Source organism: Meleagris gallopavo, chromosome 27 (assembly GCF_905368555.1).
Source record: "Meleagris gallopavo chromosome 27, MGAL_WU_HG_1.1, whole genome shotgun sequence".
Lineage (NCBI taxonomy): Eukaryota > Metazoa > Chordata > Aves > Galliformes > Phasianidae > Meleagris > Meleagris gallopavo.
Window position 1 is genome coordinate 2,376,142 of NC_139430.1, and position 15,914 is coordinate 2,392,055.

General features: G+C 63.1%; 2 protein-coding genes across 3 annotated transcripts; both read left to right on the forward strand.

Annotated features, from left to right (window-relative positions):
* Positions 1–655: 655 nt before the first annotated feature.
* On the forward strand, positions 656–7,480 carry CASQ1 (calsequestrin 1). Of its 2 annotated transcripts, none has more exons than XM_085209761.1 (11): positions 656–2,337; positions 3,570–3,654; positions 4,417–4,460; positions 4,602–4,713; positions 5,295–5,368; positions 5,452–5,582; positions 6,382–6,427; positions 6,523–6,577; positions 6,852–6,952; positions 7,020–7,094; positions 7,251–7,480. In XM_085209761.1, the coding sequence occupies exons 1-11, from the start codon at positions 2,107–2,109 to the stop codon at positions 7,383–7,385; spliced, it is 1,089 nt and encodes a 362-aa protein (XP_085065887.1). In that variant the 5' UTR covers positions 656–2,106; the 3' UTR covers positions 7,386–7,480. The 2 variants fall into 2 exon arrangements, with proteins under 2 accessions (XP_085065887.1, XP_085065886.1); XM_085209760.1 differs by having other exon boundaries at positions 659–2,337; positions 4,417–4,517.
* Positions 7,481–7,821: 341 nt separating this feature from the next.
* Positions 7,822–15,154, forward strand: PEA15 (proliferation and apoptosis adaptor protein 15). The gene is made up of 4 exons (XM_085209766.1): positions 7,822–7,978; positions 11,898–12,071; positions 12,881–13,036; positions 14,202–15,154. Exons 2-4 carry the CDS (start codon positions 11,900–11,902, stop codon positions 14,264–14,266), a joined length of 393 nt encoding a protein of 130 aa, XP_085065892.1. The 5' UTR covers positions 7,822–7,978; positions 11,898–11,899; the 3' UTR covers positions 14,267–15,154.
* Positions 15,155–15,914: the final 760 nt, after the last annotated feature.

The window sequence follows — 15,914 nt, forward strand, 5'->3', positions numbered from 1 at the left end:
AAGGGGGGGGCAGGGGGCAGTGGGACCCCCACCCCCCCGGCCCTGCCCATGTCTGGGGGGGGGGGGCAACGGATGGAGGGGCCCCCATTGCGGTGGCATTTGTCCCCAAAGGATGGGGACAAATCATGGGGGTCTCCCACACGGGGGGGTCCCTGTCCCCACGCTGTCCCCATGGCGGCGTGGCGGTGACCCCTTCTCAACTCTTTATTTTTAGTTCCTCCCCCCCACCCCCCTGTCCCTTCGGGTCCTATTTCCTTCCTTAATAAGGAATAGGGCTGAGCGGGGAGGGGGAGGGGGCTGTGACCCCCCCACGGGGCACCGTGACCCCCCCAGGGGAACCCTGACCACCCTATGGGGACCCCAGCCTGCGCACCCCCCTTTGTGCCCCATCTATGGGGAAGAGGTGGGGGAGGTTGGGGGTTGGGGGGGGACACGCTGTCACCCCCTGTCACCGCCCCATGGCCGAAAGGGGCTGCGGCTGCCCCCTCCCTGGGGGGGGCTGGGAGGGAAGGCGTCCGTCTGTCCGTCTGTCCGTTGCTGTGGGTCCGGCTGCGGGTCCCTGTGGGGCTGTGAGTCCGTCTGTCTGTCGCTGTGGGGCTGTGAGGCTGTCCATCTGTCTGTCCCTGTGTGGCTGTGAGTCCATCTGTCCCTCTGGAGTTGTGGGTCCGTCTGTCCCTGTGGGGCTGTGGGTCTGTCTGTCTGTCCCCACCAGATACAGAAGCACCATCTGTCTGTCTCTGAGCACGCACATGTTCCCCAGGGGCTGTCTGTCCGTCTGTCCATCCGTCCATCTGTCCACCCCAAACTAAACCTCTGTTCCCTTCTGTAGCACCTGTCATTTATCCATTGCTCGGTCTGTCTGTCTGTCCGTCCCCATCCACCCCAACCCAAACTTCTGTCCCCTCCCATAGCATCCGTCAGTTTGTCTGTCTGTCCATCTGTCTGTCCATCTGTCCTCTCCAACCCAAACCTCTCTCCCCTTCCGTAGCATCCATACATCTGTCCATCCATCTGTCTGTCCATCCATCTGCCCCAAACCCAAACTCTCCATCCCATTCCCTTATGTCTGCCTGTCACTTTGTCTGTCCTTCGCTATGTCCATCCGTCCATCTGCCTGTCCACCCCAACCCAAGCCTCTATCATCTTCTTCTATAACCCCATCTGTCTGTCTGTCCATCCGTCCATTTGTCCATCTCTGTCCCAGCCCAAGCCCCTATCCCCTTCCATCCATCCGTCCGTCCATCTGTCTGTCTGTCCAAGAGTCCACTCCAAATGACACCTCTCTTCTCTTCCCTTGCATCCATCCGTCTGTCCATCTGTCTGTCCTAACCCAAACCTCTTTTCCCTTCCCTAGCATCTATCCATGTGTCTGTCTGTCTGTCCACCCCAACCCAAACTCTCCATCCCCTTCCCTTGTGGCTGTCTGTCCATCTGTACGTCCCAATCCAATCCTCTGTCCCCTTCCATAGCACCCATCCATCTGTCCATCTGTCTGTCTGCCCGCCCCAGCCCAAACTGTCTGTCTCCTTCCCTTGTGTCTGTCCCCTTCCCTTGTGTCTGTCCATCCGTCCATCTGTCTATCCCCTTCCATCACGTCCATCCATCTGTCCATCTGTCCGTCCACCCGTCCTCCCCAACCCAAACTCTTTGACCCCTTCTCTTGTGTCTGTCCGTTTGTCTATCCGCTCCAATCCAAGCCTCTACCCCCTCCCATAGCATCCATCCATTTGTCTGTCTGTCTGTCCATCTGTCTACCCCAACCGAAACTCTCTGCTCCCCTCCCTTGTGTCTCTGGCTGTCCGTCCTTCTGTCCCAACCCAAGCCTCTAACCCCTTCCATCACATCCATCCGTCCATCTGTCTGTCCACCCATCCGCCCCATCCCAAACTCTCTGACCCCTTCCCTTGTGTCTGTCCGTCTGTCTGTCCTCCCCAACCCAAACCTCTGTCCCCTTCCCTAGTGTCCGTCCGTCTGTCCATCCATCCGCCCCAACCCGAACTCTCCATCCCCTTCCGCTCCCTCCGTCCGTCCGTCCGTCCGTCCGTCCGTCTCTGCGCCCCATCCCCACCTCTCCCCTCCCCGCAGCTCCTCCCGTCTGTCCGGACGATGTTGGGCTGCCGGTGGCTGCCGGCGCTGCTGGCGCTGCTGGCGGTGGGGTTTCCCCCCCCGGGGGGGGCCGAGGAGGGGCTCCGCTTCCCCTCCCACGACGGAGCGCCGCGGGTTCTGTCCGTCACCGCCAGCAATTTCCGCGCGGCGCTGCGGGGCTCCCCGGTGGTCGCGCTGCTCCTTCATCGGCCCGGGGGGACGCGGAGAGAACGGGAGGAGCGCGTGCTCGAGGTGCGGGGGGGCCGGGGGGGCGGGGATGGGGGGGGGCAGCGGGGGGCAAATGGGGACCGGAGGGACGGGATAACGGGGGACATTGGGGGACTGGAGGGATGGGACAGCTGGGGACAGCAAGGGACGGGAGGAATGGGGACAGTGGAGGACACTGGGGACTGGAGGGACAGGGGGACAAAAGGGGACACTGGGGACTGGAGGGAATGGGGACAGTGGGGGACAGTGGGGACTGGGGGGACAGCGGGGACAGCGGGATGTAGAGGAGCTCCTGATGGAGGTGGGGGGCAGCAGGAATAGCAGGGGACTTTTGGGGACTGGGGGGATGGGACAGCTGGGGACAGATGGAACGGTGGGGAACTGGAGGTAGTGGGGACAGTGGGGGACATTGGGGACTGGAGGGAATGGGGGACAAAAGGGGACAGTGGGGACGGGGGGGACAGCAGGATGTGGAGGAGCTCCTGATGGAGGTGGGGGGCAGTAGGGACAGCGGGGGACATTGGAGGACTGGAGGGAACTTGAGGGATGGGATAATGGGGGACACTGGGGACTGGAGGGATGGGACAGTTGGGGACAGATGGGACGGTGGGGAACTGGAAACAATGGGGTCAGTGGGGGACATTGGGAACTGGAGGGACAGGGGGACAAAAGGGGACAGTGGGGGACTGGAGGCAATGTGGGGGACAGTGGGGGACAGTGGGGACTGGAGGGGACAGGGGAGGAGCTCCTGATGGAGGTGGGGGGCATCAAGGACAGCAGGGGACACTGGGGGACTGGAGGGATGGGCAGCGGGGGACAGATGCGATGGTGGGGAACTGGGAGCGATGGGGACAGTGAGGGACAACAGGAGACAGTGGGGGACATTGAGGGACTGGAGGGAATGGGGACATTGGGGGACATCGAGGGACAGTGGGGGATGGTGGGGACACGGGGATGTGGAGGGGCTCGTGCTGGAGGTGTGGGACAGTAGGGGACATTGGGGGACACAGGGGGACTACATGGGACTGGAGAGACGGGGGGGACCTGGGGACAACTGGAGGAAAAGGGACACTGGTGGGGTCGGGTGGTGCAGGTGCCACCTGCGTGACACTTGGGGGGGGACGATGAGGCGACCCCCCCTCAAAAGGCCACCAACCTGTCCCACTGCCATTGTCACCCGCTGTGGGGACAGGACTTGAAGGGGGTGGGGGGGTCACAGTGTGGGTGGTGATGTCCCCTCGGTGTCCCCCCCCCAGCTGGCAGCGCAGGTGCTGGAGGACAAAGGAGTGGGGTTTGGCTTCGTGGATGCGGAGAAGGATGCGGCCACGGCCCAGAAATTGGGTGAGGGGGTTTGGGGGGGTTGGGGCACCATGCGGTGGGGGGGCATCAGGGCCGGAACCCCCCCGTGGCTCTGATAGACGAACAGAGATATCGCTCTGTGTGCCCCCCGTGAGAGGTAGGGGGACCCCTCCCAACGTGGAGCAGGGCCCCCCCGGGTCCCCCATCCAGGTATAGAGACCCCTTGGACCCTCCTCCAAAAAGTGACCCAGCCCCCCCCAGAATGGCCCAGAATGCCCCAATCTGAGAGACATACAGCACGACCCCCCCAGACCTGGCATTGGGACCCCCCCCCATCCATGCCCCCCACCCAGCACAGGGTCCCCCTTGGGCATCCCACCCCCCGCTCTGGCACAGGGCTGACACCCCCATGTTCCCCATCGAAGTATAGAGACCCCATGGACCCCCCTCAAAAAATAGCCCAGAATGCCAATGCCAGGGAGACGGATCCCATAGCCCCCCCAAAGACCTGGGACACGGACCCCCCTACAACTCCCCCCCACCCAGCACAGGGATCCCCGAGGACCCCCCCCACCCTGGAACAGGGCCCCCCATAACCCCCATCGAGGTACAGAGACACCCACAGACCCCCATCCCCCCATCCCCCCCAGAATAGCCCCCTTGGACCCCCTAAAATGGCCCAGAATGCCCCAATCTGGGAGACGAACCCCATGACCCCCCCAGATCTGTCACAAGGACCCCCCTGTGCCCCCCCCACCCGGCACAGGGCTGACGCTCCCCTCCCCCTTTCCCACCCCCCCTCAGGGATGACGGAGGAGAACAGCATCTACATCTTTAAGGGAGATGAGGTGATTGAGTACGACGGCGAGCTGTCAGCCGACACGCTGGTGGAGTTCCTGCTGGATGTCAGCGTCTCTCCCCCCCCACGCCCCAAAATGGGACCCTCCCACCGCCCCCCCATCACGACATCCCCCCCCCATCTGCCCCAGGTGCTGGAAGACCCCGTGGAGTTCATTGAGGGTGACCACGAGCTGCGTGCGTTCGAGAACATTGAGGAGGACCCCAAAGTTATCGGATACTTCAAGGGGGGGGAATCAGAGCGTAGGTGGGGTGCCCACCGTGCCCTCGTGCCCCCCCCGTGTCCCTTCTGCCCACCCCAGCGGTGGCTGTGTAGCCCTTCCTCCCTCCTGCCATCCCTCCCTCTCTCTCTCCATCCTTCCCTCCACCCCTCCATCCCTCCCTCTCTCCCTCCCACCTCCCATCCTTACCTCGATCTCTCCCTCCCTCCGTCGCTGTCTCTCTCCATCTCTCTCTCCATCCTTCTCTCCATCCCTACACACCTCCCTCTTTCCATCCCTCCCTAACTCCCTCCGTCCCTCCTTCCATCCCTCCCTTCCTCACTCTCTCTCTCCATCCCTTCCTCCCTCAATGCCTCCCTTTCTCTGTCCCTCCCTCCCTCTATTCCTTTTTCCCTTCATCCTTCTCTCCATACCTGCCTTCTTCCCTTCACCCTTCCCTCTATCCCTCCATCTCTCCCTTCCTCTCTCTTTCCCTCTCTCTCCCTCTCTCCCTCCACCCCCCCTCTCTCCATCCCTCTCTCCATCCCTCCCTCTCTCTCCCCCTCCCTTGATCCTTCTCTCTCCCCCTCCATCCTTCCTTCCGTCCCTCCTTCCCTCCCCCAGATTTCAAAGCCTTCTCAGCCGCAGCAGCAGAGTTCCACCCATACATCCCCTTCTTTGCCACCTTTGACCCCAAGGTACTCTGTTCCCTCCCCCTGTGCCCCACGGGGACCACCCTGAGCCCACAGCCCCACGACCCCACATCCCCATGGCCCCACAGGTGGCCAGGAAACTGACCCTAAAGCTCAACGAGATCGACTTCTATGAACCCTTCATGGAGGAACCACTCACACTTCCCACACCGCCCCAGGGCAAAGAGGAGATCGTCGCCTTCGTGGAAGAGCACAAGCGGTGGGGGCCCACTGTCCCTCCTATCCCCCATGTCACCCACCTTGGGACCAGAGGTGGTTGCTATGGGGAGGGGTTGCCATGGGGACCAGGTTGTCACAGGGATGTGTTTGCCATGGGGAGGTGGTTGTCACAAGGATCGAGTTGCCATGGAGATCTGGTTCCCATGGGAGGTGGTTGCTGGTTGCCATGGAGATCAGACTGTCACAAGGATATGGTTACCATGGGGAGGTGGTTGCTATGGGGAGCTGGTTGCCATGGGGACCAGATTGTCACAGAGATATGGTTGCCATGGGGATCACATTGCCATGGGAGGTGGCTGTCAGGGAAGGTGGTTGCCATGGAGACCAGATTTCACAGGGATGGGGTTGCCACGGGGCTGTGGTTGTCGGGGGGAATGGTTGCCATGGGGAGGTTGTTGTCACAGGGATGTGGTTGCCATGGGAAATGGTTACCACGGGGATGTGGCTGCCATAGGGATGTGGTTGCCAGGGGGATGGTTGCTACGGGAGGTGGTTGCCATGGGGAAGTGATGGCGGGGACAGCGGTGCCCCCGGGGATGGGGGATTCCCAGTGACAGTGCAGGGGGCTGAGGGGGATTGGGTGAGCCCTGGGGCTGACATGAGTTTGTGAGGGCTCAGAGGACAGAGAGGACATGATGGCAGTGGGGGGGGGGTTATTAATGCCGATAGATCAACCCCTCCACTCCCCCCTCCCCAGAAATGACCCCAATCCTACAGGGATCTGTGGGGCACAGGGACCCCCCATTGCGCCCCTCACTGACACCCCTCCCACCCTCCAGGGCAACGCTGCGGAAGCTCAAACCCGAGAGTATGTATGAGACATGGGTGAGTTTGGGAGGGGGCTGTCCCTACTGTCCCCATTGTCCCAAGGTCGTCCCCCCCCCCCCCCCCGGTATGTCACCATCCCATGACCCCCCCAGGAGGATGACATTGATGGGATTCACATCGTGGCCTTTGCAGAGGAGGACGATCCTGGTAAGGGACCCCAACAGCCCACATCCCCATCCCGTGTCCTCATCTCATGTCCCCATCCTGTTTCCCCATGTCCCCACTCCATGTCCTCATCCCGTGTCCCCATCCTATATTCCCATGTCCCTGCCCTGTGTCCCCATCCTGTGTCCCCATGTCCCCACCCCATGGACCCATTCCATGTCCCCACATCCCCATCCTGTGTCCCTGCCCAATTCCCCACTTCCCTGCCCCGTGTCCCCATAACCCCGTCCCATGTCCCCATGTCTCCACCCCACAGATGGCTTCGAGTTCCTGGAGACCCTCAAGGAGGTGGCGCGGGACAACACCGACAACCCCGAACTCAGCATCATCTGGATCGACCCCGAGGATTTCCCACTGGTACGGCCCCCCCCCACAGGGGACGTGTCACTGTCACCCCCCGGGGCTCACCCGTGTCCCCCCACAGCTCATCCCCTTCTGGGAGAGAACCTTCGGCATCGACCTCTCCCAGCCCCAAATCGGAGTGGTCAATGTCACAGATGTGAGTATCCCTGGGACCCCAAATCCCCCGTCCCCATCCCATGTCCCCATGTCCCATCCCGTGTTCCCATATCCCCATATTTCCACATCCCCACGTCCCCACATCCCCATACAATCATGTCCTCACCTCCCACCTCCCCACCCCCCACCTCCCCAGGCTGACAGCGTGTGGCTGCCGATGGCGGATGAGGACGACCTTCCGGACGCGGCGGAGTTGGAGGAGTGGATCGAGGACGTTCTGGAGGGGGAGATCAGCACTGAGGACGATGACGATGACGATGACGATGATTAGGGTCACTCCGTCCCTGTCCCCATCCCTGTGTGTGGCCATTAAAGTCCCCATAGAGCCAGCACTGGGCTGTGTGACTGCGGGGACGTGGGAGGGGGGGCAAAAATGTCCTCATGTGGGATGGTCCCCAGTGTGCGTGGGGAGGGAGGGGGACACCCGAAGGGAGGGGGACACCCCTGAGAATGGGGACATCCCAAAGGGACATCCAAAGGGGCGGGGACACCCCTGGCGGGTGGGGTCACCCCAAAGGGATGGGGACACACGAAGGGGACAGGGACACCCTACAGGGATGGGGACACTCCTACGGGACGGAGCCCCCGAAGAGGACAGTGACGCCCGTGGGTCGCCCCCCCTCCTCACCCCCGCCCCCCCCCAGCTTTGGGGTTCGCTGGCAGCGCTCCCCGCCCGTCGGTTCGGCGCGGGGCGGGGCCGCGGGGACGGGGCGGGGCCTAACGAGGCGTGGCGGGAAAGTGGGCGTGGCTTCAGACTCCGCCCCGCTGAGCCGAGAGACGGAGCGGCCGCAGCGGCACCGCCGCCGATACCGCCGGCAGCACCGCCAGCACCGCCAGCACCGCCACCGGAACCGCCACCGGCCGGTACGGGAACGGGAGCGGGAGGGGGACCGGGAGGGGGGGCCGCATTCCCACCCCTACTCCATCCGCCCCCCACCCCCGCCCCATTGACGCCCCCCTCCCGGCCGCAGATCCCCCTCACCCTCACAGACCCCTCCATCCTCCATTGACCCCCCTCGGCCGTAGACCCCCCACCATCCCCAAAGCCCCCCCCCCCGCCTCCGGACACAGACTCCCCATAGACCCCCCCATCTCCGTTGACCCGCCCGCGGCCATAGATGCCTCCAGCCCCATAGACCCCTCATCCTCAAGACACCCCTCCGGCCTCAGAAAGCCCCCCCACCCCCATAGACCCCCCCATCTCCATTGACACCTCCATCCTCGAGGACCCCCCCCCGGCCACAGACCCCCCACCCCATAGACCCTTCCGCATCCACAGACCCCTCCAACCCCATAGAACCCCCCCAGCTACCGACCTCCGCACAGACCCCCCCATGGTCACCCATCCCCAAGGACCCCCCTCCCCTCCCCCCGTGGCCATATTCACCTCCAACCCCATAAACTCCCCCCAGCCACAGACCCCCACCCCACCAACATAGACCCCCTCTCCAAAGACCCCCCCGCTCCCACAGACCCCCCCCCGCCCTCAACCACCCTCCCATAGACCCCTTCCAACCTCACGGACCCCCCCACCCCCATAACCCACCCCCAGACACCCAGCACTCCCCAAAGACCCCTCCCCTGCCCCTCCCATTCTCCCCCCCCGGTGGTACCGGGACCCCCCCGGCCGTGCTCTCCTCCCCCTCATCCAAACCCCACAGACCCGGTACGGCCCCCCCTCACAATTTGCAGCCCCCCCTCCCCCCCGGTCCCACTTTCGCTTCTCCTTCCCCACAGCAGACAGAGGGGGATTTCAAACCCGTGACGCTGCCATGCAACCCCCCCTCCCCCCCCTTAGATCCCTCGGTGCCACCCGTGTCAGTGACCCCCCCCCCAAAATCTCTCCCCCCCTGCTCCAGATCCCTTTTCCCACGATGTCACCCCCCCAGATAGTGCCCCCTCCCCCCCCCCCGGGCCGCGTGATGTCACCACGTGCCCCAAACTGAGACCAAACTGGGCCGAGTGGTGACCCCCACGCCCCCCCGGGAACCACCCCCAAACCATCAGGATGTGGGGAGGGCTGGTGAGGGATATGGGGGGGGAGGGATGGATGTGACCCCCCACTATGGAAAAGGGAGGCAGAGACTGGGGGGGTGGGGGGGCATCCAGATGTGTCCAGATGTGTTCGGATGTGACACCCCCCCCCCACTGTTCCCTATGGGTCCATCCCCACCGTGACTCAGTTTCCTCCCCCCCCCCTCCCCTCCCCCAAAGGGCCCATTGTCCCCAGTGACACAAAGGCCATTTGTCCCCGCGTCACTCCGGGGGGGGGGGGGGAACACACGCACACAATATGGGGGCACCCCCTTAAATCCCCCCCCAAAAAAACCCAAAGTGTGGAGGAGTTTATTTGGGATCCCCCCCCCCCCCATCCAAATCCAATCCCCCACCCCTCTCAAAGTCAGGTGGGGGCAGGGTGGGGGGGCGGTGTTATTTGGGGACCCCCCCACATTGCTGCCTCACTCTTCATCCAGGACCCCCCCCAACACTCCAACTCCCCCCCCCCCCACCTCATTTGATGGACGGAGCGCGGGAGACAAAGGCGGGAAGGAAGTGCCCCCCCCCGCATCCTGCCTGCCCCCCCCCATGGGAACGGGATTTAGGGATTACAGTGCCCTAAATGGGGTCAGATGGGGGGGGTTGTTGTGACCCCCCCACATGGGACCCCCCGGTGTGACCCCCCCATGGTGTGACCCCCCCCCCCCATCCCCCATACACGTTCCTGTTCATATACCAAAAGTGATTGGGGGGGGGGGGGGGGCAGTGTTAACTGGGAGAGGGGAAGGGAAAAATGGGGGGGGGGGGGAGCATCCCATTTAGTGATGGGGGGGGCACGGATGCTGCCCCCCCCCCAATGCACAGGGGTGTGGGCTGAGGGCTGAGTCATTGAGAGCCTTAAAGAGACAGTGCAGGGCTGGGGGGGAGGGGGCAGTGTGCAAAGGAGTGTGCACAGAGGGGTGAGTGTGCAGGGGGTGTGCGCACAGGTGTGGGCGTGCATGTGGGCGGCTGTGCATGTGCACAAGAGTGTGAATGCGCACGTGGGGGTGGGGGTGTGCATGTGGGTGTGCGTGTGCACCGCGGGGGGGTGTGCACAGGTGTGTTTGTGCACGTGGGTGTGCTAGGTGTGTGCGTGTGGGTGTGTGCACGGGTGAGCGTGCACAGGTGTGTGTGTGGGCATTAGTGAGCGTGTTTGCACGTGGATGTGGAGAGTGTGTGTGCAGGGGTGTGGGTGTGCAGGTGGTGTGGCAGTGCTGGTGTGTGCGTGCACGTGGGTGTGTGCATGCAGGTGAGCACACAGGTGTGCTGGCACAAGTGTGAGTGTGCTTCCGCACGGGTGTGCGTGCACGGAGGTGAGCGTGCACGTGAGTGAGCATTTGGGTGGGTGTGCGTGGGTATGTGTGAGTGTGCATGGGGCGTGCGTGCACCTGGGTGTGCACGGAGATGGGGGTGTGCACAGGGATGTCTGGGTGTGCACATGGGTGTGCTCTGGGGTGGGCACACCTGGATGTGTGCATGGGGTGTGTGTGCACACACATGTGCATAGCTGTGGGTGTGCACTATGAGGGTGTGCTCGTGCAAGGTTTTGCATGCACAGATGTGTGCACAAGTGTTGGTGGGGGTGGATGTGGATGTGCACGGGTGTGGGTGTGCGCACTGGCGTGTGCACGGAGGTGGGTGTGCACGTGGGTGTGTGCACACATGGATGCGTGTGTGCATGGGATGCGTGCACGGTTGTGTGTGCACGTGGGGGGGGTGTGCACGTGGGTGTGCATCAGGTGTGGGTGTGGGGGAGTGGGAGTGCATGGGGGGGGCACGGGGTTGCCCACGTGAGTGTGAGTGTGTGTGTGAGTGTGTGATGTGTGAGTGTGTGTGTGAGTGTGAGTGTGAGTGGAGTGTGAGTGGGGGGGGCACAGCGGGGCCACTGGTCACCATGGCAACCACATCCCTGGGTTTGGGTGGCAGCGGTCGCCATGGCAACTGAGATACGACAGGAGATGGGGACGGGGGGGTCAACTCCCTCCCCCCCCCAAGGGGTTGCAGTGGGAGGGGCAGGGGGACAACGGGGGAGGGGAGACACCCCACCCCCACCTCACCCCCCCCAAGGGGTGACCTCCTTTGTCCCCAGAGCATTATGGGGGTGAGTGGGGACAGTTTGAACCCCCCAGGGGGTGACAGTGGGGGAGGGGGGGACCTCATCCCCATCCGCCCCCTTTCCCCCCCAGTTGGTGACAGAGGAGTAGGGGAGGGGCTGTGACAGTGGGGGTATGGTGACTGTGGGGGGGGGGGTGACCCCATCCCCCCCCCAACAAGGGGTGACAATGCTGTACCTCCCGTGTCATCCCCCAACCCCACTGTCACCCCTGGGGGGTCATGAGGTTGGCTTCCCCCTCCCCACCGTGGTCACCCCATCCCCCATTTCACTTTTTTTTTGTGGGGGGGGGTCAACCTGTTCCCATCTCCTGTTGCATCTCAGTTGCCATGGCGACCGCTGCCTCCCCAAAACAACGATGCAGCCCCCCAACCCAACTTGGGGTGCCCCCCCCCTTTTTCTTCCCATAACATCAAAGCCGTGGGGGGTGGGGGTGGTGTGGGATGTGGGGGGGTTGGGGGGGTTGGCCACACATATGCGCCTTGCTGTCCCTCATCCCCCATCCCTGTCACATCCCGTGAGCATCACATGAGTCACGGCCCAGCAGAGCCGCCTGTGGGGCCGGGGGGGGGAGGGTGGGCCGAGGTGGGGGGGGCAACTGAGACCGGGCAGCTCGTGACACACGTGGTGCAGCCATGGCCGAGTATCGCAGCCTGCTGGAGGAGCTGGCGCAGAACATCACCGCCGAGGACCTGGAGCAGCTCAAATCCGCGTGCAAAGAGGACATCCCCAGCGGGGAGGGGGAGGCCATCGCCACCAGCCAGCACTGGTTCGCCTTCCTGGAGAAACACAGCAAGCTGGACAAGGGTCAGCATCCCCCCCCCGGGACCCCTGCCCCGTCCCTCTCCTCTCCCCTGGTCCCCCCGATCCTCCTTGTCCCCTCTCCTGGTTCCACCCTCACCCTCAGGTCCCTCTCCTGTTTCCTCATCCTGGTCCCCCCATCCCCGTCCCCTCCCCCAGTCCCTGTTTCCCCCATCCCAGACTTCATCCTGGTCCCCTGATCCCTGTTCCCATACCTCATTCTTTCTCCTAGTTCCCATCCTTACCCTCTGGTCCCTCTCTCCTGTCCCCTCATCCCGATCCCCCATCCCTGGCCCCAGAACCCTGTTCCCCCCATCCCTGGCCCCTGCCCGTTCCCATCCCAATCCTGTCTCCTTTCATGGTCCCCATCCCAGTCCCCTCACCCCTTTTCCCATCACTGGCTGTGCTGCTGGCCCCATCCCGTCCCTCATCCCATCCCTATCCCACTTCCCACCCCACACCCCGCTCCCTGTCACCTGCCCCACTCCCCATCCCAGTCCCCGTTCCTGTCTCATGTCCCCTCTTTCAGTCCTCACGCCCATCTCTGTCCCCATCCCACCCCAATAAACACCCCCAGCCACGTCCCCAATCCGTGTCCCCTACCCCACCCCCGTTCTCATCCCTGCCCCGTCCCCATTCCTGTCCCTCAGCCCTGTCCCATCCCCCACCCCATCCCCACAGCACTGTGTCCCCATGTCCCCATATCCCCGTGTGCACATGTCCCCCTGTCCCAGTGTCCTCCAGTGCTGTCCCCACGCTGTCCCTCTGTCCCCACGCTGTCCCTCTGTCCCCACGATGTCCCGCTGTCCCCGCAGCCAACCTGTCGTACATCGAGCACATCTTTGAGATCTCGCGCCGCCCCGATCTGCTCACCATGGTGGTTCAGTACCGCACGCAGGTGCTGAAGATCTCGGAGGAGGATGAGGTGGACACCAAACTCACCCGCATCCCCAGCGCCAAGAAGTACAAAGGTGAGCCCCCCCGGCCCATCGCCCTCCCTTGCTGACCCCAAAACCCACCCCAGATGCCACCCAGTGACCCCTGATAATTGGGGAGGGGGACCATGGGTGGGGGACCCCTTTCCTGACCTCAAAACCTACCCCAAACCCATCCCAATGACACCCAGTGGTTGGGGTAGGTAACCCCAAAACTCACCCCAGCCCCATCTCAGTGACCTCCAATGGTTGAGGAGGGGAACCACAGGTGCGGACCCCCTTCCTGACCCCCAACTGCCTCCCTGAACCCCACCCCAGTGATCCCCAATGGTTGGAGTGGGGGACTGTGGGTGGGGGACCCCTTTCCTGACCTCAAATACCCCCCTGGACCCCATCCCAGTGCCCCCCAAGAGTTGGGGTGGGAGACTGTGGGTGGGGGATCCCTTTTCTGACCCCAATCCCCCCCCAGAGCCCATCCTACTGACCCCCAATTATTGGGGTGGGGCCCCCCTTCCTGACCCCAAATGTCCACTCCAGTTGTTGGGGAGGGGAACCCCTTTCCTGACCCCAAATATCCACTCCAGCACCCCTCCCAGTGACTCCCAATGGCTGGGGAGGGGGACCCCAAATGCCCAGACCCCATCTCGATGACCCCCAGCGATTGGGCTTGGGGACTCCCGCCTTGCTGACACCAAATGCCCACCCCAATAATTGGGAAGGGGTCCACAGGTGGGATCCCCCCTTCCTGACCCCAAATACCCTCCCTGGATTGCATCCCAATGAACCCCAATTGTTGGGGTGGGTGACCCCTTTCTTGACCCCGAATGCCCACCCTGGACCCCATCCCAGTGATCCCCAATGGTTGGGGATGGGGGATTGTGGGTGGGGGACCCCTTTCCTGACCCCCAAGCCTCCCCCTGGACCCCATCCCAATGACCCCCAATGTTTGGGGAGGGGGACCCCAAATGCCCACCCCAGTCTCCATTCCAATGGCTTCCAATGGTTGGGGAACCCACCCTTGCTGACCCCGATTGCCCACCCCAACGGGGACCCTCTTCCTGACCCCAAAAATCCACCCCAGACCGCATCCAAATGACCCCTAATGATTGGGGTGGGGGATTCCCCCCCTTGCTGATCCCAACCCCCCCCTCCCCCCCCCCCGTGGCCGGGGTGGGGGGCACTGACCCCAAGCATCCCACAGACATCATCCGACAGCCCTCGGAGGAGGAGATCATCAAGTTGGCCCCCCCACCCAAAAAAGCCTGAGGGGGGGGGGTGAGGAAGAGGAGGAAGAGGAGGTGTCCCCCCCCCCACCACTCCGACCCCACGGGGGGGTGGGGGATGGGGGTCACACGGTCACTAACAAAAGTCTTAACGCCCCCCCCACCCCAAAACCAGCGCTGTGGGGGGGCTCTGCGTGTGCGTGGGTGTGCACGTGGGTGTGTGTGTGAGCGTGATTTGGGGGGGGGCTTTGCTATTTCCAGGGGACCCCCTCCGACCCTTTACCCAAATCTTTGGGATAACAGAAACAGGGATGCCCCCCCCCCCCCCATATTGTGGTTTGTTTTTTTTTTTTGAGGGGGGGGTGCATAGGGACCATCCTCCCATCCCATCCCATCCCAATGCTGGGGTGGGGGGCACAGATAGGGACCTCCCCCTCCTCACCAGTTGCGGGGTGCACAGAGACATCCCCCCACCAGTTGTGGGGTAGGGGGCACAAATAGAGACCCCCCCCAAATTGGGGTGGGAGGCACAGACAGGGGACCCCCCCCAGGAACGTGGCTGTGGGAGGGGACACAGGGTTGAAGGTGGGGGCATGTTGGGATGGAGGAGAGCAGCAGGGCTGGATGTGTGTGTGTGTGGGGGGGGGTCCTTTGCTGACCCCCCCGAGGGGCTGGAGGAGGACATGAGGCTGGAAGGACTCAGCACCATATGGGGGGGAAAGGGGGGAGGATTTGCCCCACCCCACCCCATGGGGGCTGCAGTGGGTGGGGGTGGTGAGGAGGTGACATGGGGGGGGGGGGGGGGTGGAGGGGAGCCCCTGTGCAGAGTAGTGGTATTCTAAAGGGGGGGGGAAGCTCCATTGCAAGAGGACCCCCCCCATTTTGCTGGGGTGGTGTGCAGAAATAGAATTTCCCCCCCCCCCCCCCCAAATCAACCAGGCTGATATAAGGGGGGGGTGGTTCCTCCCAGTGCTGTAGTGGGAGAGGGGGAGCAAGAAATGGACACAGCCCCCACTGAGGGGGGTAGTTTGTGGGGGGGGGGGGAGGGGGGTCCAACAGCTCTTAGTTACTAACCAAGGGGGGGGGCATTGGAGAGAGTTTATGTTAATATATTTTATTTAATAAAAGCTAAAACCCGCAGAGCGGCTGTGTGTCCCCGTGTCCCCCCCCCCAACCCCCCCGTATTTATTGTGTTTGTGTGTCTGTCTGTCCCCCCCCCCCCCAGTTCCAAACTGTGGCTTTGGTTACAAAATGACTGTTCAGGACCCCCCCCACCACCGCTGTGATCCCAGAGGGGAGGGGGGGAACGTGGTGGCCCCCAACCCCACAGTGGGGACATGGGGGGGGGCTCAGCCCTGTCCCCCCCCACCCCCAGACCTTAAAAAATCCCCCCCCTCCCCATGTCCTGACCGCACTGACTGTGTACAGCTCCTATAAAGAGATGGAGATGAAACAGCTCTGGAGGGTCCGCCTGGCTCTGTGGGGGGGGGGGGGGGAGGTGTGAAATAGTGCAAAAAAATTGGTTAAAATTGATCTCGATCCTAAAGGGGGGGGAGCTGAAAATATGGGGGTGGAAATAGTGCAAAAAATGGGTTAAAGATATGGGGGGGGGGGTGATAATAGTGCAAAAAAGGGGTTGAAATAGACATCAATCCTGGGGGGGGGGGGGAAATTGTGCAAAAAATGGGTTC